The sequence below is a fragment of the Cyanistes caeruleus genome, chromosome 6 (genome assembly GCF_971803275.1).
Source record: "Cyanistes caeruleus chromosome 6, bCyaCae1.hap1.1, whole genome shotgun sequence".
Taxonomy (NCBI): domain Eukaryota; kingdom Metazoa; phylum Chordata; class Aves; order Passeriformes; family Paridae; genus Cyanistes; species Cyanistes caeruleus.
The window spans coordinates 14130824-14157821 of NC_141706.1; the positions used below are offsets into that span (position 1 = coordinate 14130824).

General features: G+C 41.3%; 1 protein-coding gene across 1 annotated transcript in view; it reads right to left on the reverse strand.

Annotated features, from left to right (window-relative positions):
- Positions 1 to 6673: 6673 nt before the first annotated feature.
- The window catches only part of LOC147652460 (uncharacterized), a 159441-nt gene continuing 139116 nt past the window's right edge, over positions 6674 to 26998 (reverse strand). The window contains exons 2-3 of the mRNA XM_086892594.1: positions 7470 to 8038; positions 6674 to 7156 (exon numbers count right to left, since the gene is read on the reverse strand). Coding sequence (XP_086748720.1) covers positions 6959 to 7156; positions 7470 to 8038 — 767 coding nt within the window. The 3' untranslated portion in view covers positions 6674 to 6958. The remainder of the gene's footprint in view (positions 7157 to 7469; positions 8039 to 26998) is intronic.

A 26998-nucleotide genomic window follows, 5' to 3' on the forward strand; every position in this document is an offset into this window, starting at 1 on the left:
TTCCTCCCAGACTCTTCTTTTGGAACAGCAGTCCTTTCTCTTTGGCTCCATGAGATGCTCTGCACAGGAGTGCTTGAGCTCTGAAGGGCAGGGGCATTCCATGAGGGTGAATAATAAAGAACTCCTGTAGCCTGAACTGTTTCCAACTTAACCCAGCAGAAGGAATTGTTTCCCAATTCTGAGTCTAATGGTGCTGCTGACAAATTGTGCAGTTTCAGAGCAGCAGTGCAAGATGTGCAAGGGGCTTGTGTGGAGGGAGAGCAGCAGCTTGTAACACTGGACCTTTGTCCCGTGGGCAGCTGTGCGGTTTTAAGCGGGAATGTTCCGGAGGGGTGTGGAATTGAAGAAATGTTTGGAAGATTTGTAGGTTTGTTGCTGTAGGTGTGAAGGGTGGGGACAAGTCTTGTCCAGTGACGGAGCAATGATTAGGTAAGGTACTGGGAGAGCATCTGAGGATGGTGTTGCTGTTGCATGTGATTTTTCTGGAGGCCATCTGATGCACACAAGATTTGTTATGACTACCAGGATTGCAACTAAACAGAATGCAGTCATTTTTCTTGTAATTTAGTGCAGCATCTTTTGATCCGTGATGAGCTGAAGGCTCAGTGCACAAGGCTGAAAGGAAATGGCACGCTCTCAAGAGATTTTGGTCTTTGCGGCTTCATGAAGGTGGATAGGACATAATTCCTTCGCTCATTGGAGCTGCAGAGTTTAGTTTGATCTCCTCTGTTTCTAAGCAGTGCTAAAAGGTGTTCCTTCCCTCAATTTTGATGGCAGCAGAGAGTCAGCTAATGAATGTGGATCTAGGTAAGGTTTGTGGAACAAAATCAAACACAATTGTCTGAAAAGCTGTTAGACATGCCTACAGTCAGTGTCAACAGAGAAGGAAGAGGTTAAAATTCCATCTTAATTTTAGAGCTCTTCCTCTCTTCTGCCTGCTTTTCCCATAGTGCATATGGAACCAGCATAGTTCATTTGATCCCTACCCCTGAGTGCAGCAGCTCAGCTGCTTTCTGCTGCCCGCCTTTGCTTTCTTGTCAGATGGAAACACTGAAATAGAAAAGGTGATGTGACTTAATTGACTTCATTCAAATGCCTTGGCAATTGAATTTCTGTCTCTTGGCTGGATACTCAGCATCTCTAAGTGCAGAATCCTCCCTGGCACCGTATATCCTCGCCTTGTCCCTCAAATATTTTTTGAGGGACCACCACCACTCAAATATTTTCCTTTCATTGTAAAGTGAGTGAGATTTTACTTGGCTGGAATTCTGCAGTGCTGGGAATGAAGGCTTTTTCCTTCCTCATTTTTTTATAATGAATTTCTTTTTTATTCTATTCACACCTTCTGAGTGAGCCTTTCATAAGGGCTTCTGTATTTCACAGAGGCTACACCTATTTGGGCCTGAAGACTTTGATACAATTGTAATCACTTGGAAATGGAACCTGTTTGATTTGTATGGAAGGCAGCCATTCTCCCTGTTCCAAACTTCCTAAAATAGTTTATCCACGTTGAAAAAAAAAATACCTCTTGGAGATAGTGAAGACAGTGCATGATGGTGATTCCAGGGATGGATAAGAAGGACCATCACCTTCCTCACACCAGCAAACTTGAGACTAATAGTCAGGTCTGCAGTTCTAATTTTAATCCACAGTAATCTACAGACAATCCTTTATTATCTAAAAAAGCTGATACCGTTCAAGTTGGAAGCAAGCTGAAGTTGGAAGAGTTAGGTTTCTTCAAAGCTCTTGTTTCCAGCAGGATTGGAGAGCCTTTACCTTTTGTAACAGGAAGGTTTTAAATTTGTAATGCTGACCTTGCAACTGGAACTTGGTGGCTCCATTGTTGCACTTGGAGCAGCCAGATGACCTCAAAGGAGAAGTGCATTGTTCTAACTTGTGTGGAAGCAGTGGCTTCAAATACCATCAGGAAGTGCTGGACTGGCAGGACATTGGATGGATGCTCTTAGGCCACAGAGCTGGAAATATCAGTTGTAGCCACATGGTAAGTCCATTTATGTAATTCCAAATCTGTTCCTCACACGATCTGTGCTCCTCTATTCCGTATCAGCTTGGTGAGGAGGTAGATGAGACTGTTGGGGGAAAGAAACACTTAAATTTAAAGCAGAGTAACTGTTCCATTATAAATGCTGAAGATAAACCTGTGAGGCTACCAAAGAAATCTTTCTTTGGCTTCCAGTTAATAACTTCAAATGGATAACAAATCTATGCTGTATAATCTGCTTTGAATGGATTTCCTTTGGAACGTGTGCTTCTTCCTGAATGACAGAACTGCAATATTTTCACACTTGCAGTTTCACCCTCAAATGGCCACAGGAAATGCAGCAGCTTCTGTTTTCTGTTGCTTCTGTTTGTTAATGCTTCAAGGTGTTGCTCTGTATTTGTCCCCAGCTGTCATGACCTTAGAAAGAGAATGTTCTAAAGATAGGAGTAAAAAAGCCAGAGAGCTCCTCCTTGCAGCAGACACGGGCAGCATTGGATCCTAATAGTTTTTGCAAGGCATCCTGATGGGGAGAGGCAGATGTCAAGAATGGCAACTTCAGCAGGTGTGTGGCTGCTTCGTAGCTTGGGCTGGATTCAGGAAGGGCAGTGTTCCAGAGAGCAAAGTCAAGAGTTTGAATCAAGTAAGTGTGAGGTGCCCAGAAAGGCAGGGCCCACACTGCTCATGTGTGTCGGGGGAAGGTGAGAATCAGGCCCATCTGCTCCTAGAAATGCAGGTTCCATCTTTAGCAGCCAAAGGCTATGCAAATAAATGGCTTCTATGTATTGGAGAGCATAGAGCATGAAGTTAGTGTTTCATGCAGTTGTTTGAAGGCAATATGGGATTCCAGAGCTTAGTGTTTGAATTGCAACTTGAATTTCCTTCTTTGCTGTTATTTAGACTGCTCTGAAGTAGTCATGAGAAGCAAAAATGAAAGGCAATGTTGTTTGATGGGGACTGTGGTAGGGCTTTCTTGCCAGATTTGAAATGGCTTGAATTGATTAAAATCTCCAGGTGAGGGGAAGGTTGTATCCATTCCTCTCTCTTATTAAAGCAAATTTTCCAAGAGGGATGTAAAATTGCAGTTGAGGGTTGGGGTGGTTTTTTCTTTTTTCCCTTCTTTCATGTGCAACCTAACAACTCCAATTTCACAGGCCTATTTAACATTTGATCCCTAAAAGTCAGTCCTTTGCTTTGTATTTTGGGCACTTGTTCATCTTGGGGAATTTGTCATCTTCTCAGGGCATTGAAGGTCAACCAAATGCTGCAGGTTTCATTCTTCCTTTCATATGGTCTATGTCCTGGGGTTTGACTCTTAAGCAGAGCTATTTTTTTATTTTGCAGCCTAGCAGTTGTACGGTGGGGCTGTGTGCAGGTGAATTCACTTGAGAACGATGGGTAAATCAGCTCCTGGGAAGATGTGCACTGCCTGGCCCCGATGCTTCAGCATGCTTGAGGTCAGCTTGGCTGCCTCTGACTGTCTAATAATAATGCAGAATAACAGAATTAAGTATTCATTGTAATTGGTGATCAATAAGATTTGTTTTCAGCTAAGTCTGCGTGCTAGTTTCTAAAGCACTCCAGTCTGTTTCATCAATGACCTTTGTGGTTTTAGCTTAAGCTAAAAATCTAGTTTCTGCTGTTGTTATTTTCTGCCCTGTCGCTGTGAGAGGAAGGGATGATGGCTGGAGGTTTGGCAGTCAGCGAGGGCCTGGCCACCACTGCAGTTCTGTACACTCAGCCTTGGAGATGTGATCAGGAATGTGCTGTTAGTTGCCAGTTTTGTATTGCAAAGACTGAGCATGCTGCCATCACTGTGTTTGATGAGTGAGTTTTCATTGGTTTGGTCCAACTCCAAAGCAGCCTTAATTTGAAGGTGGAATTCTTTGTGGATGAGGCTGTGAAGAATATGGTGTTTATACTCCCATCCTACGGGCAGTACGGTAGAACAACTCCTAACTGATTTGGTAATAAAGACCTAGTTTTTCTTCACTAAACCTGCCCTAGCCAAATTCATCAGCTGGTGATAGCTATCTCTGGAGTGGAAAACCTTTATTGACTTGATTGACAATTTAATATACTTTGTCAAGCTGTGTTGTTTAGTTTCTGTTGATCCAGAGACACCTGGGGCTCCTTTTGCTTCCTAAGGGATTAAAGTAGCAAGCACTTAGAATGAGATATTGGGAAGATGGGTGCAGGAGACTTTGTAATTTACTATGGAAAAACATAATAATGATGATGAATATTTCAGGTGGAAACGATAGCATTTCACTATATACTATGTGAAATGCTTTTATGTGGTTTTTTTCATTTCTCTTTTATTTTTTAATCCTGGATAAATTAAATGAGGCTTTTGGGGAAAGCATGAGCTGGAATTTCTATTGAGGTTGATAACCTCTGATTCTGCTCTCATTTGTCTGTCTGCTGGAACTTGTAGCAAACTAGCTATGTCCAAGTTTAATTGTGTAATAATTATTTTTCAAATTGAGCCTTTCTCACTTGGTGCTGATGTATTTGGGGGAGGGAGGGGAATGGAGAGTAAAGAGCTCCTTTCATGAATACAATTTTAATTTCATCTTGCTGATTTGAGCCTTTCCAAGATTCAAGTGAGCATTGGATCAGGTTGGAACTGAGGGGATGACTCATGACTCTGGCATAAAAACTACATTGCATTCCACATATTAGGAGTTTTCTGTTGCCCACAAGAAAGTTCAGGAAAAAAAGACAAAAAGAGAAATGGGTTTCAAATTTCCTGTGCTATTTTCAGTTGACTCCTCTTTCTGGAGATGCCTTAGCAAGTGTAGGACATCTGAAAAACTTGGAACTGCAACTTTCTTGTTGAGGCTCTGATGAACATTGCTTCTGTCATCAAGTTCTTGTGTTCATACTTTGAACTTAGCTGAGTAATGTTGGTATCAGCAGACTCTACTAAAGCCATGCCTTCCTAATTAATAATGCATTCTTAATAAAAAAAAAAAAAATCTATTTCTTCATGTATTTAATTACCTAGTGAGTGTAAGACTGAATGAAGTTAATACCGTGCAGATTTCAAACAAAACGCTGCTTTTTAATGTGCTTCAGTATAGGCTATGCACAAGTCAATAGACATGATTTTTAAGCCTCAGTTACCTTTCATTACCCTGTGCATATTCAAATTCAGATTGATGAATGCTGAACCAAAAGCAGACATCATAGAGTTAATTGAAGTTCTTTAAATTCAGAGGCAAACTATTTTCATAGCTTTGTTTTGAGGGTGAGTTGCTTTTGATGTCTGGGGTTTTTTTGGCTAAGGCAATGGCAAACATTTATTTATCCTGCTCCCTCCCCATTTTCCACCATCGTTGTTGCCAGTGATGCCTGCAGTGCTCAGTGGTCAATGACCCTCAGCCAGGGTGAGCTGCAGGAGCCTTACAGACGGGCCTGTTCTTTCTCCCAGTGCTAGAACAAGTGCAACAGCACAGTGCCATTTTGCTAAAAGCTAATATTTTTCCCAGCAGCTTCTTCTCCAGGCAGAATGAAATGCTTTCTTCAAGAGCAACCACATCTTTTCTCTGCCTGAAAGGTTGTGTTTGTTTGGGGTTTTTTCTCTTGCTTTAGGTGAGAGATAAAAAAAAATGAAGAGGAAAGCCCAAGGAAATGCCAAAAGTACCAAGTGGTAGTAATTTTGTGTGAGTGTCTCCATTTACACTTCAAACTTGCTCTTGGAGAACTTGGAGCTGCATTTAAAATGTATTTTGGTAGGTGGTCTGCTGCTGACTATCTGCATTTCTTCTTCCATTTCTTTTCTGTGCTTGTTTGGTATTGCTGCTGAATGTCCCCAAAGAGTAAAGTGGTGTGGAAGAGTTGAGGAAGCAGCTTTTGAAATTCTAAAGCTGATGTGTAGGTTTTGTTCCTCTTGGATTTTTAAAAGCAGGTATGTCATCCAAGTTAACTTTCTTCAGCAAGTAACAAGATTGTCGTCCTTCCACTGATGCTCTGTATTTTAACAGAGGTATTTGATGGTGCTGGAAAGGAGCAAGATGCAGAATGAGTTTGAGAGAAGTGATTTAAAGTGGGAGCACAGATGGTTGATTCCTAAAAATCAAAAAACGGATGTTTTGTTTTGTAGGAAAATGAAATCTAATCCTATTTGAGGGTCAACAGGATAAATACAAAGAACTAAATACAGATGTAGATACATATATACATATATGCGTATATATATATATATATATATGTATAACCCCGCCCCCCGAAATCTATGAAGCAGGACTGATTGGTGCCATAGCCCAGGCAGCCTGTGGATCTAATTGCCTGCCTGTATTCAGCCCTTGCCTGGATGCCAGGGGAGACGTCTCTGGATTTGTCTCCAGACAGCTTTCCAGGGATGATCCTGCTCCTTTCCTGGTGCCCCAGAGTGCTGCAAGCCCCCCGTCCTGGGGCCATGGTGATGCCTGCCGGGGCCTTTAGGGTCCCCCCTAAAGGGCAGACAGGGTTTGACTGCAAGCTTCCTTGGAAGGTGGAGGCAGGTGAATATTGGCCACCTTCTTCTTTCCCGCTGCCCTCCGTGCTCTTGCAAAGCCTGCTGGGGCACTGGGGCTCTCCATTGCAGGCAGTCTGGAGCTGCCATGCAAAGCCATCTCTCAAGGAGTCCCCAGGTCTCAGGTGCAACCTCAAGAAAATGACACAGCAACGTGTAGAAAACGTGAACTTTATTCACTTGACTACTTCTAAAATCTACAATCCAACGTTACTAGAAGACTATGGGGTAAGAATCTTAAGGCTAAGAAACTTCAATGCTTCAACTGTTTAGAACTGAACACTAAGGGAAAGGTCAACTTCTTGGGGGAAACGTGGTGGGGAATCGAACAACAACAGGGGTGTGGCTAACTTGTAAGGTGGGGAACGTCGCAGTGCCTGGGCTGGGCACTGGTCACCCGTTCCCCGTAAGGTTCTGTAGCTGGAGCGCGACGCTGGAGGTCAGAGCTGTGGGGAGGTGCGGAGTCTCCTGTCACTGCCCTCTTTTGCCGCCATCTTGGTGGTTGGTTGAGGGCTGTCGCGAAGGAGCAGCCGCATCAGGTCGCGGTTGTCCATCAGCAGCTGCATCAGCTCCGTGGGACAGCCCTGTCTTCGATGGCGGCGGGGCCCCGCACGGCCCGAAGGGCTCTGGAGATTCCGCTGCAAGGCAAAGCACAGGGATCCCCATGGAAGAGGCAGAGGGGCAGAGCGGGGCCGGCACCTGTGGGGCTGCCTTTGGCCTGGGAGACAGAGACTCGGGCCCAGTTGGGCTGGGCTGGCCCGGGGAAGAGGCTGCAGCAGGCAGAGCTCTGCCGCCTCTGCTTGGTGCTGTCCATGGAGCTCAGCCCCTGGGCCGCATTCCCCAGCCAGGAGCTCAGGCCCCTTCTGCCGCAGGGCATTGGCCAAAGGGTGCCCAAGAGGCCCTCAAGGTCTGCCCCATACCGCCTGCCTGACCCCCCACCCCCCTCCTCACCTCTCGCCAGCGTCTCTGAATTCTTTTTCCGAGCGACCATCCCATGGCCATTCCTATGATGAGCAGGTCGATGAGCAGGAATGTCCTGGCCGCCCACCGGATGCGCTCAGGGTCCGACTCGTCCAGATGACAATCCTCCAGAAGCAGAGGAGAGGCATCCGTGCTGCGCTCAGGTTTGCTCACAGGGTCGAGGGGATGAGCCAAGAGCAGCAGCACGTAAAGCTGCAGCAGCGCGGAGGAGCCGTGAGCAGCCATAGTGCTCTGCCAGCAGCACCGAGGCTCTGGGCGTCTCTCTGCGAGCAGCTGTGCCTGGGCACTGGGGCGCAGCAACAGCTGGGGACAGTTGCCAGCCAGCGTGCCGTCCCCAGAGGCTGTGATGTCACAGAAGCACAGAACGCCCTGGCTGCAGAGAGCCCTGAGAGAATGTTGAGTCCAAGCTGGGAGCCATGGCGGCAAGCATGGCCAGCAGAGCGGGGCCCGAGCGCTGCGGCCTGGCTTGCCTTGCACCCGTGCCACAATGATGACTCCAGCAGCCCCTGTCAGGCCATTGCAGTATCTGATGGCCCACGCTGGGCACAAGTTCTTCCCAATGGCCAGCGTAAACCTCCCTTGGCCCAGCTTCCAAGCCTTGTTGGCATCTGCTCTCTCTTGTCCTTGCCCACCTGGCTGGCGCTGCCGTGTTGCTCGCTGGCCTGTCTGTGGGAGAAGAGGCTGTGCCAATGAGTGCTGCTCAACTTGGAGGCCATTCAAAGGAGGATTTGATTGTGCCTGCTGTGGGAAGAAGGAATATGCGTGCACATGGCCACTTCCCATAGGTTTTACCCCAGATTTTCATGAGCAGCTGTCCTAGTGAAAGTCAAGTCTGTTTTAGTGAGTATTTGAGGGCTTCCAGAGCACAGTGCCATCTCAGGGGAATTCTGCTGGTTGAGTTCTACTGAGGCTTTGAGATGAGTTGCAAATCCTGAAAATGTTCTCCTTGCCCAGGTAGTAATTTCACAGTTTAGACTGTGGGGATATTGATTGCTCAGTGTTGAGGACCTCATGTAACTTTCAGCCCCAGAAACTTTCAACCTCCAGTGATTGTCCTTGAGACAAAACCATTTGAAATCTTTTTTTCTGTGGACAGGAATTGCTTCGGTGTTACTTCACATCATCCATTAAAAATTTGATGCCTGGAACAAATCCCGAGTGCTGTGTGATTTCCTTGGTCGTGTTCTTTGGAATGGCTTCCCCCTCATTTTGTGAAGCTGGCCCCAGAAAGGTCATAGATGGGTGAGAAGTTCTGAAAGGCCAAGTGGTGCAGATCTTTGCCTCCTGTTTCGAGGTCTGCGGTGAGCTGTGAGTCCAAGAGCTGATCTGACGTGATGGTGAAAACACAATTGAACCTTTTTGCAGCAGGGTGGATGGATAGGAGCAAAGCACAGCACGGCTGGCAGCAGCTAATGAATTAAAATGCATCCCTGGAATATGTTTCTTCGATTGTTCTTCAAGTATTGTGGTAGTAATTCTGATGTCTGAGTAGTGAACAAGCAACAAGTAGTGAACACGTGATTTGTAGTCAGTTTTCTATTTCTTATGTAGTGGAGAGTATGGATGCTAGCTTTGGAGCAGGCTGCAGAGAGCTGCAGAAACTGCAGGCCCCATGGCCTATCAGTCCTGCCCGAGAAGCTAGCCTGGGAATTCATAGGAGGATTTCAAAACAATCCTCACAGACAGAAAACAACTGCCAGGTGCTGTTTGTCTGTCCTCTTGTTTTCCTTGCAGGAGAAAGTCAGGGGGGTGGTGAGCCCCGCTGACCAATGATGGTGATGTAGCACTTTACTAAGCAATAAGAGTTTCCTTTCTGTACTTTCCACGTATCTGTCTATTAGACAAGCCTAGAGTAATAAAGTAGAGAAGATTCTCCTGTTGTGACTCCCTTGAGAGTCCGTGTCGTTCTTTCCCACCGTTCCCAATCAGAACGACAGAGGAGATTTTTAAGAATTGTGTTTTTCTCTCCTGGTTGAGGAATGTGTTCTTCACGGGCTGAATCTTCATATCACTTTGTTTTTGTAGAAGAGCAGTTTCAGCAGCAGATGATTCTCCTTGCCCTCCTTTTCATTTTTCTTGTCTGTATTATTGCCTGGCAGGTTAACCTTTTCAAATTGCGTGCTGCAAAACGTTGCTACTAAGGATAGTTGGTGTCCAAACAGGTTCTTTTCTCGCTTGGATTTCAACTATTGCAGGATGAAAGGTTTCTAATGAAGCTACAGAATTGCATATCACTGGGACCTTGACTTCTTCCCTGCTTGGATCTAGATAAAGAGATTCTTGCCAATTGAACTGCTGACATATTATGTAGAGATCAGGAGTGGCCACCACAAGTGGTACTGAATTCTTGGAAATGTGGTGATTTTTGTTAGAAATGATTTTAGCTTTGACAGTGCAAGCTTATCATATCCATCTGCATTTGTGTTCTATTAATCATGGGGTTTTGTATTAAGCATGGGCTTCAGTTTGCTGTCTTTTTGTCACTTCTTCAAATACCAGTTTTCTACACCTGCTGGCTTGTTCCTTCTGACTTCAAATGGTATCTCTTGGGCACATAACTTCATCTTATTGTGAACAGCGCAAAGAACATGTTTTGGTCTGCCTTGATTTGATGGAGTGATTGCTGTGGAAGGACTGGGAGGTTTTGTGGTTTAAGGTGAAAGAAGTTCAGCAGCCTTGGCAAGTAAGTGTGCCAGTTTACAAGGTGAATCTACAGAAACCCCCGTGCTTCAGCTGCAATGTACAATCTCTGAGGCTGCTGCTGTCGGGGTGCCTTTGTTCTGTTGGTTTGGGAACCCATATTCTACACAGCATCATTTGTCAGAACTCCATTTCACTTGTACAGTCCCTCTGTTTTCCCACTTCTGAATGATGGTTTTCTCTGTGCCTTTAACATGGGGAATTCTGGGTGATAAAAATAATACATATTCCATAATGTTTTACGTTTCCTCTTGGAGTTTTTTCTAGTTTTCAAATAATTACCTTTTGTTTCTAGCTGGGGGCAAAATGCATTTGCAGTTTCAGTGGTTTTTTTCCCAATTTCTAATCTTACTTGGGCACTAGATAAGGGAGAAAAATGCCCTAGTTTCATGGAAAAGATTCTGTGTTATTCCATGCCTTGAAATGAATTAAAATACGGTTCTATTGCTCTCTGTTTCATTTCTTCACTTCATTTGGTAGAGTTTAGAAATCTCTTGCCATGAACTAGGTAGTGCAGAGTGCCTGCTTTGCTGTGTTGAACTCCTGGGTGAGCATGCCAGGCTTAGTTTAGAGATTTGCTTTTAAACATCCCTTATTCCTTGTGAAATCTATCATTTGGTTTGTTTGTAGTTGTGTTAGAAGATAAAGAGGAGCGGGATCACCCTGGAAAATTTGTCATCTGAACTGAATTTGTACCCTTTAGGCCATCAGTGACTGCTCCTTAGCTTTCTCAAGGCATGAAGGACACTGGGAGTTCCTCCCAGACTCTTCTTTTGGAACAGCAGTCCTTTCTCTTTGGCTCCATGAGATGCTCTGCACAGGAGTGCTTGAGCTCTGAAGGGCAGGGGCATTCCATGAGGGTGAATAATAAAGAACTCCTGTAGCCTGAACTGTTTCCAACTTAACCCAGCAGAAGGAATTGTTTCCCAATTCTGAGTCTAATGGTGCTGCTGACAAATTGTGCAGTTTCAGAGCAGCAGTGCAAGATGTGCAAGGGGCTTGTGTGGAGGGAGAGCAGCAGCTTGTAACACTGGACCTTTGTCCCGTGGGCAGCTGTGCGGTTTTAAGCGGGAATGTTCCGGAGGGGTGTGGAATTGAAGAAATGTTTGGAAGATTTGTAGGTTTGTTGCTGTAGGTGTGAAGGGTGGGGACAAGTCTTGTCCAGTGACGGAGCAATGATTAGGTAAGGTACTGGGAGAGCATCTGAGGATGGTGTTGCTGTTGCATGTGATTTTTCTGGAGGCCATCTGATGCACACAAGATTTGTTATGACTACCAGGATTGCAACTAAACAGAATGCAGTCATTTTTCTTGTAATTTAGTGCAGCATCTTTTGATCCGTGATGAGCTGAAGGCTCAGTGCACAAGGCTGAAAGGAAATGGCACGCTCTCAAGAGATTTTGGTCTTTGCGGCTTCATGAAGGTGGATAGGACATAATTCCTTCGCTCATTGGAGCTGCAGAGTTTAGTTTGATCTCCTCTGTTTCTAAGCAGTGCTAAAAGGTGTTCCTTCCCTCAATTTTGATGGCAGCAGAGAGTCAGCTAATGAATGTGGATCTAGGTAAGGTTTGTGGAACAAAATCAAACACAATTGTCTGAAAAGCTGTTAGACATGCCTACAGTCAGTGTCAACAGAGAAGGAAGAGGTTAAAATTCCATCTTAATTTTAGAGCTCTTCCTCTCTTCTGCCTGCTTTTCCCATAGTGCATATGGAACCAGCATAGTTCATTTGATCCCTACCCCTGAGTGCAGCAGCTCAGCTGCTTTCTGCTGCCCGCCTTTGCTTTCTTGTCAGATGGAAACACTGAAATAGAAAAGGTGATGTGACTTAATTGACTTCATTCAAATGCCTTGGCAATTGAATTTCTGTCTCTTGGCTGGATACTCAGCATCTCTAAGTGCAGAATCCTCCCTGGCACCGTATATCCTCGCCTTGTCCCTCAAATATTTTTTGAGGGACCACCACCACTCAAATATTTTCCTTTCATTGTAAAGTGAGTGAGATTTTACTTGGCTGGAATTCTGCAGTGCTGGGAATGAAGGCTTTTTCCTTCCTCATTTTTTTATAATGAATTTCTTTTTTATTCTATTCACACCTTCTGAGTGAGCCTTTCATAAGGGCTTCTGTATTTCACAGAGGCTACACCTATTTGGGTCTGAAGACTTTGATACAATTGTAATCACTTGGAAATGGAACCTGTTTGATTTGTATGGAAGGCAGCCATTCTCCCTGTTCCAAACTTCCTAAAATTGTTTATCCACGTTGAAAAAAAAAATACCTCTTGGAGATAGTCGAGACAGTGCATGATGGTGATTCCAGGGATGGAGAAGAAGGACCATCACCTTCCTCACACCGTCAAACTTGAGACTAATAGTCAGGTCTGCAGTTCTAATTTTAATCCACAGTAATCTACAGACAATCCTTTATTATTTAAAAAGCTGATACCGTCAAGTTGGAAGCAAGCTGAAGTTGGAAGAGTTAGGTTTCTTCAAAGCTCTTGTTTCCAGCAGGATTGGAGAGCCTTTACCTTTTGTAACAGGAAGGTTTTAAATTTGTAATGCTGACCTTGCAACTGGAACTTGGTGGCTCCATTGTTGCACTTGCAGCAGCCAGATGACCTCTAAGGAGAAGTGCGTTGTTCTGACTTCTGTGGAAGCAGTAGGCTGCAAATACCATCAGGAAGTGCTGGACTGGCAGGACATTGGATGGATGCTCTTAGGCCACAGAGCTGGAAATATCAGCTGTAGCCACATGGTAAGTCCATTTATGTAATTCCAAATCTGTTCCTCACACGATCTGTGCTCCTCTATTCTCTATCAGCTTGGTGAGGAGGTAGATGAGACTGTTGGGGGAAAGAAACCACTTATATTTAAAGCAGAGTAACTGTCCTATTAGAAATGCTGAAGATAAACCTGTGAGGCTACCAAAGAAATCTTTCTTTGTCTTCCAGTTAATAACTTCAAATGGATAACAAATCTATGCTGTATAATCTGCTTTGGATGGATTTCCTTTGGAACATGTGCTTCTTCCTGAATTACAGAACTGCAATATTTTCACTGCTTCCCAGCTCTGCCATCCCAGCATCTCCCCTGCTTCCCAGCCCTCTGCCATCAGCATCTCCCCTGCTTCACAGCTTCCCAGCCAGGTCAGTGCACTGGGGGCCGGGGTGGGCAGTGGGTTATGGGGTTTTGGGATGCGCAGGGATCCCAAAGGAGCCCCTGTGGAATGGGCCCGACATCCCAGCGTGCTCCCGGTGCCCCGGCAGGGCGGTTTGCCTGGAGAAGCTGTCAGGCAGGATTTGCTGGGTTTTTCACAGCTCTGATTTCTCCATCCCCCGGAGTGCCCTTGCTAAGAGGAAGCATTGATTGCTGCCAGGCAGCACACACACGTGGGAATGTGATTCATTCCGGCCCAGGCCTCAGAATAACTTCTGTGAGCTGTTATCCCTGCTAAAATGAGCCTTTTCACAGTTCTCTATTTCCACCTAGCGCACACACACACACACACAGTAAAATTACAGAGGGAAATAAACTTCCCTTGGCTTGGGAAGAAATTTTGTGTTGTTGTAGGGAGCTCTTTCTGAAGGAATAACAGGTGCCTTTCTACTACAATAATTTATATGGAAACCCAGCACCGTGTTTATTTGGTGTCAGTCTAGGGTGAACAGAAACCAGCACAGGCAGCTGGAAACAAAGGTCCTCTCGTCCCATTCCACAATATTGGTGTTAAAAATCTCTGTTCAAGGCCAGATTCCACCACAGGAATCTGGCTAAGAAAATAAGAGCTTATTCAATAAGAAAATGCCGCACTCAGAATGTTTCTTTGCATTAGGATTTTCCCAAGTATCTCGTTTAGCTTTTGTTAATAGGTTAAAGGTAAAAGGGTTTTGGTAACCCTTTTTAAGTGTACCTATTTCCTCTGTTAAATGGGAGAACAGGAGTGCAAAGCCCTATGGACGGGGGCTGCTGGAGAGATCCTATAAACCTGATTATGTCCTAGAGACCTGAGTCATCATTTCATCCCATTGCAAAGTCTCTTATTCTTTCAGTTCAGTTAAACCTGCAAAGAATTCAACCCTTAGAGCTTTAATATTTTTAAAGAGACATTCATGTCCAGAAGGTGTCTCAAGGTGTTTGTTCCATCAGGCTGGGTTTGATATCCCTATTAAAAATATATATGGCTCAATTGATGAGAAAATCTTCTTCAGAGAGAAGGATTTTTCTTCAGCTTAAAATCTGAACTATAAAATTGAGTACAATAAAGTGAAGAGTTGAGTCATGAAGCAAGGGATAGAAAAGAAAAATGACCATGCACATCTTGTGCTGAAACTGCTTGGATTTATTAGGAAAGGTCCAGCAAAATCCTCTGTTAGGAAGCCAATTAGAATTATTTATTCTATTGAGGGGGTTTGTGCCAGATCTGAAGAAATCACTTGAAGAAGGAAACTTATTTGAAAGCTGCAAACATAAATGTTCTTTTTTTGACCGAGTGATGGAGATTCTTCAAGTCTCCTCAGAATCCCACACAATTCCATAAAAACCCCACAAAATTCCAGAGAAGTCCCACAAAACTCCCTAAATCATTTCAAAACCCTACCAATTCACAGGAATGTCCCACAAAATCTCCACCAATTCCCAGAACATCCCACAGAAATCCCACAAAAATCCCTAAATCTTCTGAAAACTCGACCAAATTCCAGAAACGCCCCATAAAATCAGCACAGTTTCCCACAAAATTCAAGAAAAAACACCACAAAATTCCCTAAACCTTTTCAAAATACCACAAAATTCTTGAAAAGCCCCACCAAATTCCCGAAACATCCCACAAAATGTCCTCAATATCCAACAAAATCCCAGAAAAGTCCCACAAAATTCCCTAAATCTTCTGAAAACTCGACCAAATTCCAGAAAAATCCCACAGAATCTCCACAAATTCCCACAGAATACATGAAAAATCTCGGATAATTCGGCAGTTCTCTACAGAATCTCACCAAATTCCTAAAAAGTCCCTCAAAGTTCCACAAATATCCCACAAAATCTCCCTAATATCCAACAAAATTCCAGGAAAAATCCCACAAAATTCCCTAAATCTTCTCAAAACACGACCAAATTCTAGAAAAATATCCCACCAAATCTCCACAAAATCCCACAAAATACATGAAAAATCCCTCAAGATCCCGAAATCGCCTCAATATCCCACAAAATCACACAAAAATCCCACAAAACCTCCACAAGTTTCCACAAAATCTAAGAAAAATTCCTCAAAATTCTTCAAGTCTCCTCAAAACCACACAAAGTCCTTGAAAAGGCCCACCAAATTCCAGAAAAATCCCACAGAATCTCCACAAATTCCCACAAAAATCTAAGAAAAATTCCTCAAAATTGTTCAAGTCTCCTCAGAATCCCACACAATTCCAGAAAAAACACACAAAATTCCAGAGAAGTCCCACAAAACTCCCTCAATCATTTCAAAACCCTAGCAATTCACAGGAATGTCCCACAAAATCTCCACCAATTCCCAGAACATCCCACAAAAATCTCACAAAAATCCCTAACACTTCTGAAAACTCGACCAAATTACAGAAACGCCCCATAAAATCAGCAGAGTTTCCCACAAAATTCAAGAAAAAACACCACAAAATTCCCTAAACCTTTTCAAAATACCACAAAATTCTTGAAAAGCCCCACCAAATTCCAGAAACATCCCACAAAATGTCCTCAATACCCAACAAAATCCCAGAAAAATCCCACAAAATTCCCTAAATTCTCTCAAAACATAACCAAAATTCCAGAAAATTCCCACCGAATCTCCACAAATTCCCACAGAATACATGAAAAATCCCTGATAATTCGTCAGTTCTCTACAGAATCTCACCAAATTCCAAAAAAGTCCCTCAAAGTTCCACAAACATCCCACAAAATCTCCTCAATATCCAACAAAATTCAAGAAAAATCCCACAAAATTCTCTAAATCTTCTCAAAACACGGCCAAAATCCACAAAAATCCCACAAAATCTCCACAAATTCCCACAGAATACATGAAAAATCCCTGATAATTCGTCAGTTCTCTACAGAATCTCACCAAATTCCAGAAAAGTCCCTCAAAGTTCCACAAACACCCCACAAAATCTCCTCAATATCCAACAAAATTCCAGGAAAAATCCCACAAAATTCTCTAAATCTTCTCAAAACACGACCAAATTCTAGAAAAATATCCCACCAAATCTCCACAAATTCCCACAGAATACATGAAAAATCCCTGATAATTCGTCAGTTCTCTACAGAATCTCACCAAATTCCAGAAAAGTCCCTCAAAGTTCCACAAGCATCCCACAAAATCTCCCTAATATCCAACAAAATTCCAGGAAAAATCTCACACAATTCCCTAAATCTTCTGAAAATTTGACCAAATTCCAGCAACGCCCCATAAAATCAGCAGAGTTTCCCACAAAATTCAAGAAAAAACACCACAAAATTCCCTAAATCTTCTCAAAACACGACCAAATTCTAGAAAATTATCCCACCAAATCTCGACAAATTCCCACAAAATACATGAAAAATCCCTCAAGATCCCTAAATCGCCTCAATATCCCACAAAATCACACAAAAATCCCACAAAACCTCCACAAGTTTCCACAAAATCTAAGAAAAATTCCTCAAAATTCTTCAAGTCTCCTCAGAATCCCACACAATTCCATAAAAAACACACAAAATTCCAGAGAAGTCCCACAAAACTCCCTCAATCATTTCAAAACCCTACCAATTCACAGGAATGTCCCACAAAATCTCCACCAATTCCCAGAACATCCCACAGAAATCCCACAAAAATCCCTAAATCTTCTGAAAACTCGACCAAATTCCAGAAACGCCCCATAAAATCAGCACAGTTTCCCACAAAATTCAAGAAAAAACACCACAAAATTCCCTAAACCTTTTCAAAATACCACAAAATTCTTGAAAAGCCCCACCAAATTCCCGAAACATCCCACAAAATGTCCTCAATATCCAAAAAAATCCCAGAAAAATCACACAAAATTCCCTAAATCTTCTCAAAACACGGCCAAAATCCAGAAAAATCCCACAGAATCTCCACAAATTCCCACAGAATACATGAAAAATCCCTGATAATTCGTCCGTTCTCTACAGAATCTCACCAAATTCCAGAAAAGTCCCTCAAAGTTCCACAAACATCCCACAAAATCTCCTCAATATCCAACAAAATTCCAGAAAAAATCCCACAAAATTCCCTAAATCTTCTCAAAACACGACCAAATTCTAGAAAAATATCCCACCAAATCTCCACAAAAATCCCACAAAATACATGAAAAATCCCTCAAGATCCCTAAATCGCCACAATATCCCACAAAATCCCACAAAAATCACACAAAACCTCCAGAAGTTTCCACAAAATTGAAGAAAAATTCCTCAAAATTCTTCAAGTCTCCTCAAAACCACACAAAGTCCTTGAAAAGGCCCACCAAATTCCAGAAAAATCCCACAGAATCTACACAAATTCCCACAAAATCTAAAATAAATTCCTCAAAATTCTTCAAGTCTCCTCAGAATCCCACACAATTCCAGAAAAACCCCACCAAATTCCAGAGAAATCCCACAGAATCTCCACAAATTCCCACAGAATACATGAAAAATCCCTGATAATTCGTCAGTTCTCTACAGAATCTCACCAAATTCCAGAAAAGTCCTTCAAAGTTCCACAAACATCCCACAAAATCTCCTCAATATCGAACAAAATTCAAGAAAAATCCCACAAAATTCTCTAAATCTTCTCAAAACACGGCCAAAATGCACAAAAATCCCACCGAATCTCCACAAATTCCCACAGAATACATGAAAAATCCCTGATAATTCGTCAGTTCTCTACAGAATCTCACCAAATACCAGAAAAGTCCCCCAAAGTTCCACAAGCCTCCCACAAAATCTCCCTAATATCCAACAAAATTCCAGGAAAAATCTCACACAATTCCCTAAATCTTCTGAAAACTTGACAAAATTCCAGAAACGCCCCATAAAATCAGCACAGTTTCCCACAAAATTCAAGAAAAAACAACATAAAATTCCCTAAATTTTCTCAAAACACGACCAAATTCCAGAAAAATCCCACCAAATCTCCAGAAATTCCCACAGAATACATGAAAAATCCCTGATAATTCGTCAGTTCTCTACAGAATCTCACCAAATTCCAGAAAAGTCCCTCAAAGTTCCACAAACATCCCACAAAAATCTCACAAAAATCCCTAACACTTCTGAAAACTCGACCAAATTCCAGAAACGCCCCATAAAATCAGCACAGTTTCCCACAAAATTCAAGAAAAAACACCACAAAATTCCCTATATCTTTTCAAAATACCACAAAATTCTTGAAAAGCCCCACCAAATTCCAGAAACATCCCACAAAATGTCCCCAATACCCAACAAAATCCCAGAAAAGTCCCACAAAATTCCCTAAATCATCTAAAAACTCTACCAAATTCCAGAAAAATCCCACCAAATCTCCACAAATTCCCACAGAATACATGAAAAATCCCTGATAATTTGTCAGTTTTGTGTGATTTTTCTGGGATTTTGTTGGATATTGAGGACATTTTGTGGGATGTTTCTGGAATTTGGTGGGGCTTTTCAAGAATTTTGTGGTATTTTGAAAAGGTTTAGGGAATTTTGTGGTGTTTTTTCTTGAATTTTGTGGGAAACTGTGCTGATTTTATGGGGCGTTTCTGGAATTTGGTCGAGTTTTCAGAAGATTTAGGGATTTTTGTGAGATTTTTGTGGGATGTTCTGGGAATTGGTGGAGATTTTGTGGGACACTCCTGTGAATTGGTAGGGTTTTGAAATGATTTAGGGAGTTTTGTGGGACTTCTCTGGAATTTGGTGTGTTTTTTCTGGAATTGTGTGGGATTCTGAGGAGACTTGAAGAATTTTGAGGAATTTTTCTTAGATTTTGTGGAAACTTGTGGAGGTTTTGTGGGATTTTTGTGTGATTTTGTGGGATATTGAGGCGATTTAGGGATCTTGAGGGATTTTTCATGTATTTTGTGGGAATTTGTGGAGATTTGGTGGGATATTTTTCTAGAATTTGGTCGTGTTTTGAGAAGATTTAGGGAATTTTGTGGTGTTTTTTCTTGAAGTTTGTGGGAAACTGTGCTGATTTTATTGGGCGTTTCAGGAATTTGGTCAAGTTTTCAGAAGATTTAGGGAATTTTGTGAGATTTTTCCTGGAATTTTGTTGGATATTAGGGAGATTTTGTGGGATGCTTGTGGAACTTTGAGGGACTTTTCTGGAATTTGGTGAGATTCTGTAGAGAACTGACGAATTATCAGGGATTTTTCATGTATTCTGTGGGAATTTGTGGAGATTCGGTGGGATTTTTCTGGAATTTGGCCGTGTTTTGAGAAGATTTAGAGAATTTTGTGGGATTTTTCTTGAATTTTGTTGGATATTGAGGAGATTTTGTGGGATGTTTGTGGAACTTTGAGGGACTTTTTAGGAATTTGGTGAGATTCTGTAGAGAACTGACGAATTATCAGGGATTTTTCATGTATTCTGTGGGAATTTGTGGAGATTCGGTGGGATTTTTCTGGAATTTTGGTTGTGTTTTGAGAAAATTTAGGGAATTTTGTGGGAATTTTTCTGGGATTTTGTTGGGTATTGGGGACGTTTTGTGGGATGTTTCGGGAATTTGGTGGGGCTTTTCAAGAATTTTGTGGTATTTTGAAAAGGTTTAGGGAATTTTGTGGTGTTTTTTCTTGAATTTTGTGGGAAACTGTGCTGATTTTATGGGGCGTTTCTGGAATTTGGTCGAGTTTTCAGAAGATTTAGGGATTTTTGTGGGATTTCTGTGGGATGTTCTGGGAATTGGTGGAGATTTTGTGGGACATTCCTGTGAATTGGTAGGGTTTTGAAATGATTGAGGGAGTTTTGTGGGACTTCTCTGGAATTTTGTGTGTTTTTTCTGGAATTGTGTGGGATTCTGAGGAGACTTGAAGAATTTTGAGGAATTTTTCTTAGATTTTGTGGAAACTTGTGGAGGTTTTGGGTGCTTTTGTGTGATTTTGTAGGATATTGAGGCGATTTAGGGATCTTGAGGGATTTCTCATGTATTTTGTGGGAATTTGTGGAGATTTGGTGGGATATTTTTCTAGAATTTGGTCGTGTTTTGAGAAGATTTAGGGAATTTTGTGGGATTTTTCCTGGAATTTTGTTGGATATTGAGGAGATTTTGTGGGATGCTTGTGGAACTTTGAGGGACTTTTCTGGAATTTGGTGAGATTCTGTAGAGAACTGACGAATTATCAGGGATTTTTCATGTATTCTGTGGGAATTTGTGGAGATTTGGTGGGATATTTTTCTAGAATTTGGTCGTGTTTTGAGAAGATTTAGAGAATTTTGTGGGATTTTTCCTGGAATTTTGTTGGATATTGAGGAGATTTTGTGGGATGTTTGTGGAACTTTGAGGGACTTTTCTGGAATTTGGTGAGATTCTGTAGAGAACTGACGAATTATCAGGGATTTGTCATGTATTCTGTGGGAATTTGTGGAGATTCTGTGGGATTTTTCTGGAATTTGGTAGAGTTTTGAGAAGATTTAGGGAATTTTGTGTTGTTTTTTCTTGAATTTTGTGGGAAACTGTGCTGATTTTATGGGGCGTTTCTGGAATTTGGTGGGGCTTTTCAAGAATTTTGTGGTATTTTCAAAAGATTTAGGGAATTTTGTGGTGTTTTTTCTTGAATTTTGTGGGAAACTGTGCTGATTTTATGGGGCGTTTCTGGAATTTGGTCGAGTTTTCAGAAGATTTAGGGATTTTTGTGAGATTTTTGTGGGATGTTCTGGGAATTGGTGGAGATTTTGTGGGACATTCCTGTGAATTGGTAGGGTTTTGAAATGATTTAGGGAGTTTTGTGGGACTTCTCTGGAATTTGGTGGGGTTTTTCTGGAATTGTGTGGGATTCTGAGGAGACTTGAAGAATTTTGAGGAATTTGATTTAGATTTTTGTGGGAATTTGTGGAGATTCTGTGGGATTTTACTGGAATTTGTTGGGCCTTTTCACGAACTTTGTGTGGTTTTGAGGAGACTTGAAGAATTTTGAGGAATTTTTCTTAAATTTTGTGGAAACTTGTGGAGGTTTTGTGGGATTTTTGTGTGATTTTGTGGGATATTGAGGCGATTTAGGGATCTTGAGGGATTTTTCATGTATTCTGTGGGAATTTGTGGAGATTCGGTGGGATTTTTGTGGATTTTGGCCGTGTTTTGAGAAGATTTAGAGAATTTTGTGGGATTTTTCCTGGAATTTTGTTGGATATTGAGGAGATTTTGTGGGATGTTTGTGGAACTTTGAGGGACTTTTCTGGAATTTGGTGAGATTCTGTAGAGAACTCGAATTATCAGTTATTATTATTAGACGAATTATCAGGGATTTTTCACGTATTCTGTGGGAATTTGTGGAGATCCGGTGGGATTTTTCTGGAATTTTGGTTGTGTTTTGAGAAGATTTAGGGAATTTTGTGTGATTTTTCTGGGATTTTGTTGGATATTGAGGACATTTTGTGGGATGTTTCTGGAATTTGGTGGGGCTTTTCAAGAATTTTGTGGTATTTTGAAAAGGTTTAGGGAATTTTGTGGTGTTTTTTCTTGAATTTTGTGGGAAACTGTGCTGACTTTATGGGGCGTTTCTGGAATTTGGTCGTGTTTTGAGAAGATTTAGGGAATTTTGTGGGATTTTTCCTGGAATTTTGTTGGATATTGAGGAGATTTTGTGGGATGCTTGTGGAACTTTGAGGGACTTTTCTGGAATTTGGTGAGATTCTGTAGAGAACTGACGAATTATCAGGGATTTTTCATGAATTCTTAGGCAATTTGTGGAGATTCGGTGGGATTTTTCTGGAATTTGGTAGAGTTTTGAGAAGATTTAGGGAATTTTGTGGGACTTTTCTGGGATTTTGTTGGGTATTGAGGACATTTTGTGGGATGTTTCTGGAATTTGGTGGGGCTTTTCAAGAATTTTGTGGTATTTTGAAAAGGTTTAGGGAATTTTGTGGTGTTTTTTCTTGAATTTTGTGGGAAACTGTGCTGATTTTATGGGGCGTTTCTGGAATTTGGTCGAGTTTTCAGAAGATTTAGGGATTTTTGTGAGATTTTTGTGGGATGTTCTGGGAATTGGTGGAGATTTTGTAGGACATTCCTGTGAACTGGTAGGTTTTTGAAATGATTGAGGGAGTTATGTGGGACTTCTCTGGAATTTTGTGTGTTTTTTCTGGAATTGTGTGGGATTCTGAGGAGACTTGAAGAATTTTGAGGAATTTTTCTTAGATTTTGTGGAAACTTGTGGAGGTTTTGTGGGATTTTTGTGTGATTTTGTGGGATATTGAGGCGATTTAGGGATCTGGATGGATTTCTCATATATTTTGTGGGAATTTGTGGAGATTTGGTGGGATATTTTTCTAGAATTTGGTTGTGTTTTGAGAAGATTTAGGCAATTTTGTGGTGTTTTTTCTTGAATTTTGTGGGAAACTGTGCTGATTTTATGGGGCGTTTCAGGAATTTGGTCGAGTTGTCAGAAGATTTAGGGATTTTTGTGGGATTTCTGTGGGATGTTCTGGGAATTGGTGGAGATTTTGTGGGACATTCCTGTGAATTGGTAGGGTTTTGAAATGATTGAGGGAGTTTTGTGGGACTTCTCTGGAATTTTGTGTGTTTTTTCTGGAATTGTGTGGGATTCTGAGGAGACTTGAAGAATTTTGAGGAATTTTTCTTAGATTTTGTGGAAACTTGTGGAGGTTTTGTGGTATTTTTGTGTGATTTTGTGGGATATTGAGGCGATTTAGGGATCTTGAGGGATTTCTCATGTATTTTGTGGGAATTTGTGGAGATTTGGTGGGATATTTTTCTAGAATTTGGTCGTGTTTTGAGAAGATTTAGGGAATTTTGTGGGATTTTTCCTGGAATTTTGTTGGATATTAGGGAGAATTTGTGGGATGTTTGTGGAACTTTGAGGGACTTTTTAGGAATTTGGTGAGATTCTGTAGAGAACTGACGAATTATCAGGGATTTTTCATGTATTTTGTGGGAATTTGTGGAGATTCGGTGGGATTTTTCTGGAATTTGGCCGTGTTTTGAGAAGATTTAGAGAATTTTGTGGGATTTTTCTTGAATTGTGTTGGATATTGAGGAGATTTTGTGGGATGTTTGTGGAACTTTGAGGGACTTTTCTGGAATTTGGTGAGATTCTGTAGAGAACTGACGAATTATCAGGGATTTTTCATGTATTCTGTGGGAATTTGTGGAGATTCGGTGGGATTTTTCTGGAATTTCGGTTGTGTTTTGAGAAAATTTAGGGAATTTTGTGGGATTTTTCTGGGATTTTGTTGGGTATTGGGGACATTTTGTGGGATGTTTCTGGAATTTGGTGGGGCTTTTCAAGAATTTTGTGGTATTTTGAAAAGATTTAGGGAATTTTGTGGTGTTTTTTCTTGAATTTTGTGGGAAACTGTGCTGATTTTATGGGGCGTTTCTGGAATTTGGTCGAGTTTTCAGAAGATTTAGGGATTTTTGTGGGATTTCTGTGGGATGTTCTGGGAATTGGTGGAGATTTTGTGGGACATTCCTGTGAATTGGTAGGGTTTTGAAATGATTGAGGGAGTTTTGTGGGACTTCTCTGGAATTTTGTGTGTTTTTTCTGGAATTGTGTGGGATTCTGAGGAGACTTGAAGAATTTTGAGGAATTTTCCTTAGATTTTGTGGAAACTTGTGGAGGTTTTGGGTGCTTTTGTGTGATTTTGTAGGATATTGAGGCGATTTAGGGATCTTGAGGGATTTTTCATGTATTTTGTGGGAATTTGTGGAGATTTGGTGGGATATTTTTCTAGAATTTGGTCGTGTTTTGAGAAGATTTAGGGAATTTTGTGGGATTTTTCCTGGAATTTTGTTGGATATTGAGGAGATTTTGTGGGATGTTTGTGGAACTTTGAGGGACTTTTCTGGAATTTGGTGAGATTCTGTAGAGAACTGACGAATTATCAGGGATTTTTCATGTATTCTGTGGGAATTTGTGGAGATTTGGTGGGATATTTTTCTAGAATTTGGTCGTGTTTTGAGAAGATTTAGAGAATTTTGTGTGACTTTTCTGGGATTTTGTTGGATATTGAGGAGATTTTGTGGGATGTTTGTGGAACTTTGAGGGACTTTTCTGGAATTTGGTGAGATTCTGTAGAGAACTCGAATTATCAGTTATTATTATTAGACGAATTATCAGGGATTTTTCACGTATTCTGTGGGAATTTGTGGAGATCCGGTGGGATTTTTCTGGAATTTTGGTTATGTTTTGAGAAAATTTAGGGAATTTTGTGGGATTTTTCTGGGATTTTGTTGGATATTGAGGACATTTTGTGGGATGTTTCTGGAATTTGGTGGGGCTTTTCAAGAATTTTGTGGTATTTTGAAAAGGTTTAGGGAATTTTGTGGTGTTTTTTCTTGAATTTTGTGGGAAACTGTGCTGATTTTATGGGGCGTTTCTGGAATTTGGTCGAATTTTCAGAAGATTTAGGGATTTTTGTGAGATTTTTGTGGGATGTTTGTGGAACTTTGAGGGACTTTTCTGGAATTTGGTGAGATTCTGTAGAGAACTGACGAATTATCAGGGATTTGTCATGTATTCTGTGGGAATTTGTGGAGATTCTGTGGGATTTTTCTGGAATTTGGTAGAGTTTTGAGAAGATTTAGGGAATTTTGTGTTGTTTTTTCTTGAATTTTGTGGGAAACTCTGCTGATTTTATGGGGCGTTTCTGGAATTTGGTGGGGCTTTTCAAGAATTTTGTGGTATTTTCAAAAGATTTAGGGAATTTTGTGGTGTTTTTTCTTGAATTTTGTGGGAAACTGTGCTGATTTTATGGGGCGTTTCTGGAATTTGGTCGAGTTTTCAGAAGATTTAGGGATTTTTGTGAGATTTTTGTGGGATGTTCTGGGAATTGGTGGAGATTTTGTGGGACATTCCTGTGAATTGGTAGGGTTTTGAAATGATTTAGGGAGTTTTGTGGGACTTCTCTGGAATTTGGTGGGGTTTTTCTGGAATTGTGTGGGATTCTGAGGAGACTTGAAGAATTTTGAGGAATTTGATTTAGATTTTTGTGGGAATTTGTGGAGATTCTGTGGGATTTTACTGGAATTTGTTGGGCCTTTTCACGAACTTTGTGTGGTTTTGAGGAGACTTGAAGAATTTTGAGGAATTTTTCTTAGATTTTGTGGAAACTTGTGGAGGTTTTGTGGGATTTTTGTGTGATTTTGTGGGATATTGAGGCGATTTAGGGATCTTGAGGGATTTTTCATGTATTCTGTGGGAATTTGTGGAGATTTGGTGGGATTTTTGTGCATTTTGGCCGTGTTTTGAGAAGATTTAGAGAATTTTGTGGGATTTTTCCTGGAATTTTGTTGGATATTGAGGAGATTTTGTGGGATGTTTGTGGAACTTTGAGGGACTTTTCTGGAATTTGGTGAGATTCTGTAGAGAACTGACGAATTATCAGTTATTATTATTAGACGAATTATCAGGGATTTTTCACGTATTCTGTGGGAATTTGTGGAGATCCGGTGGGATTTTTCTGGAATTTTGGTTGTGTTTTGAGAAGATTTAGGGAATTTTGTGTGATTTTTCTGGGATTTTGTTGGATATTGAGGACATTTTGTGGGATGTTTCTGGAATTTGGTGGGGCTTTTCAAGAATTTTGTGGTATTTTGAAAAGGTTTAGGGAATTTTGTGGTGTTTTTTCTTGAATTTTGTGGGAAACTGTGCTGACTTTATGGGGCGTTTCTGGAATTTGGTCGAGTTTTCAGAAGATTTAGGGATTTTTGTGAGATTTTGTGGGATGTTTGTGGAACTTTTAGGGACTTTTCTGGAATTTGGTGAGATTCTGTAGAGAACTGACGAATTATCAGGGATTTTTCATGTATTCTGTGGGAATTTGTGGAGATTTGGTGGGATTTCTCTGGAATTTGGTAGAGTTTTGAGAAGATTTAGGGAATTTTGTGTTGTTTTTTCTTGAATTTTGTGGGAAACTGTGCTGATTTTATGGGGCGTTTCTGGAATTTGGTGGGGCTTTTCAAGAATTTTGTGGTATTTTCAAAAGATTTAGGGAATTTTGTGGTGTTTTTTCTTGAATTTTGTGGGAAACTGTGCTGATTTTATGGGGCGTTTCTGGAATTTGGTGGGGCTTTTCACAAGATTTAGGGATTTTTGTGGGATTTCTGTGGGATGTTCTCGGAATTGGTGGAGATTTTGTGGGACATTCCTGTGAATTGGTAGGGTTTTGAAATGATTTAGGGAGTTTTGTGGGACTTCTCTGGAATTTTGTGGGGTTTTTCTGGAATTGTGTGGGATTCTGAGGAGACTTGAAGAATTTTGAGGAATTTGATTTAGATTTTTGTGGGAATTTGTGGAGATTCTGTGGGATTTTTCTGGAATTTGGTGGGCCTTTTCACGAACTTTGTGTGGTTTTGAGGAGACTTGAATAATTTTGAGGAATTTTTCCTAGATTTTGTGGAAACTTGTGGAGGTTTTGTGGGATTTTTGTGTGATTTTGTGGGATATTGAGGCGATTTAGGGATCTTGAGGGATTTTTCATGTATTTTGTGGGAATTTGTGGAGATTTGGTGGGATATTTTTCTAGAATTTGGTCGTGTTTTGAGAAGATTTAGGGAATTTTGTGGGATTTTTCCTGGAATTTTGTTGGATATTGAGGAGATTTTGTGGGATGCTTGTGGAACTTTGAGTTACTTTTCTGGAATTTGGTGAGA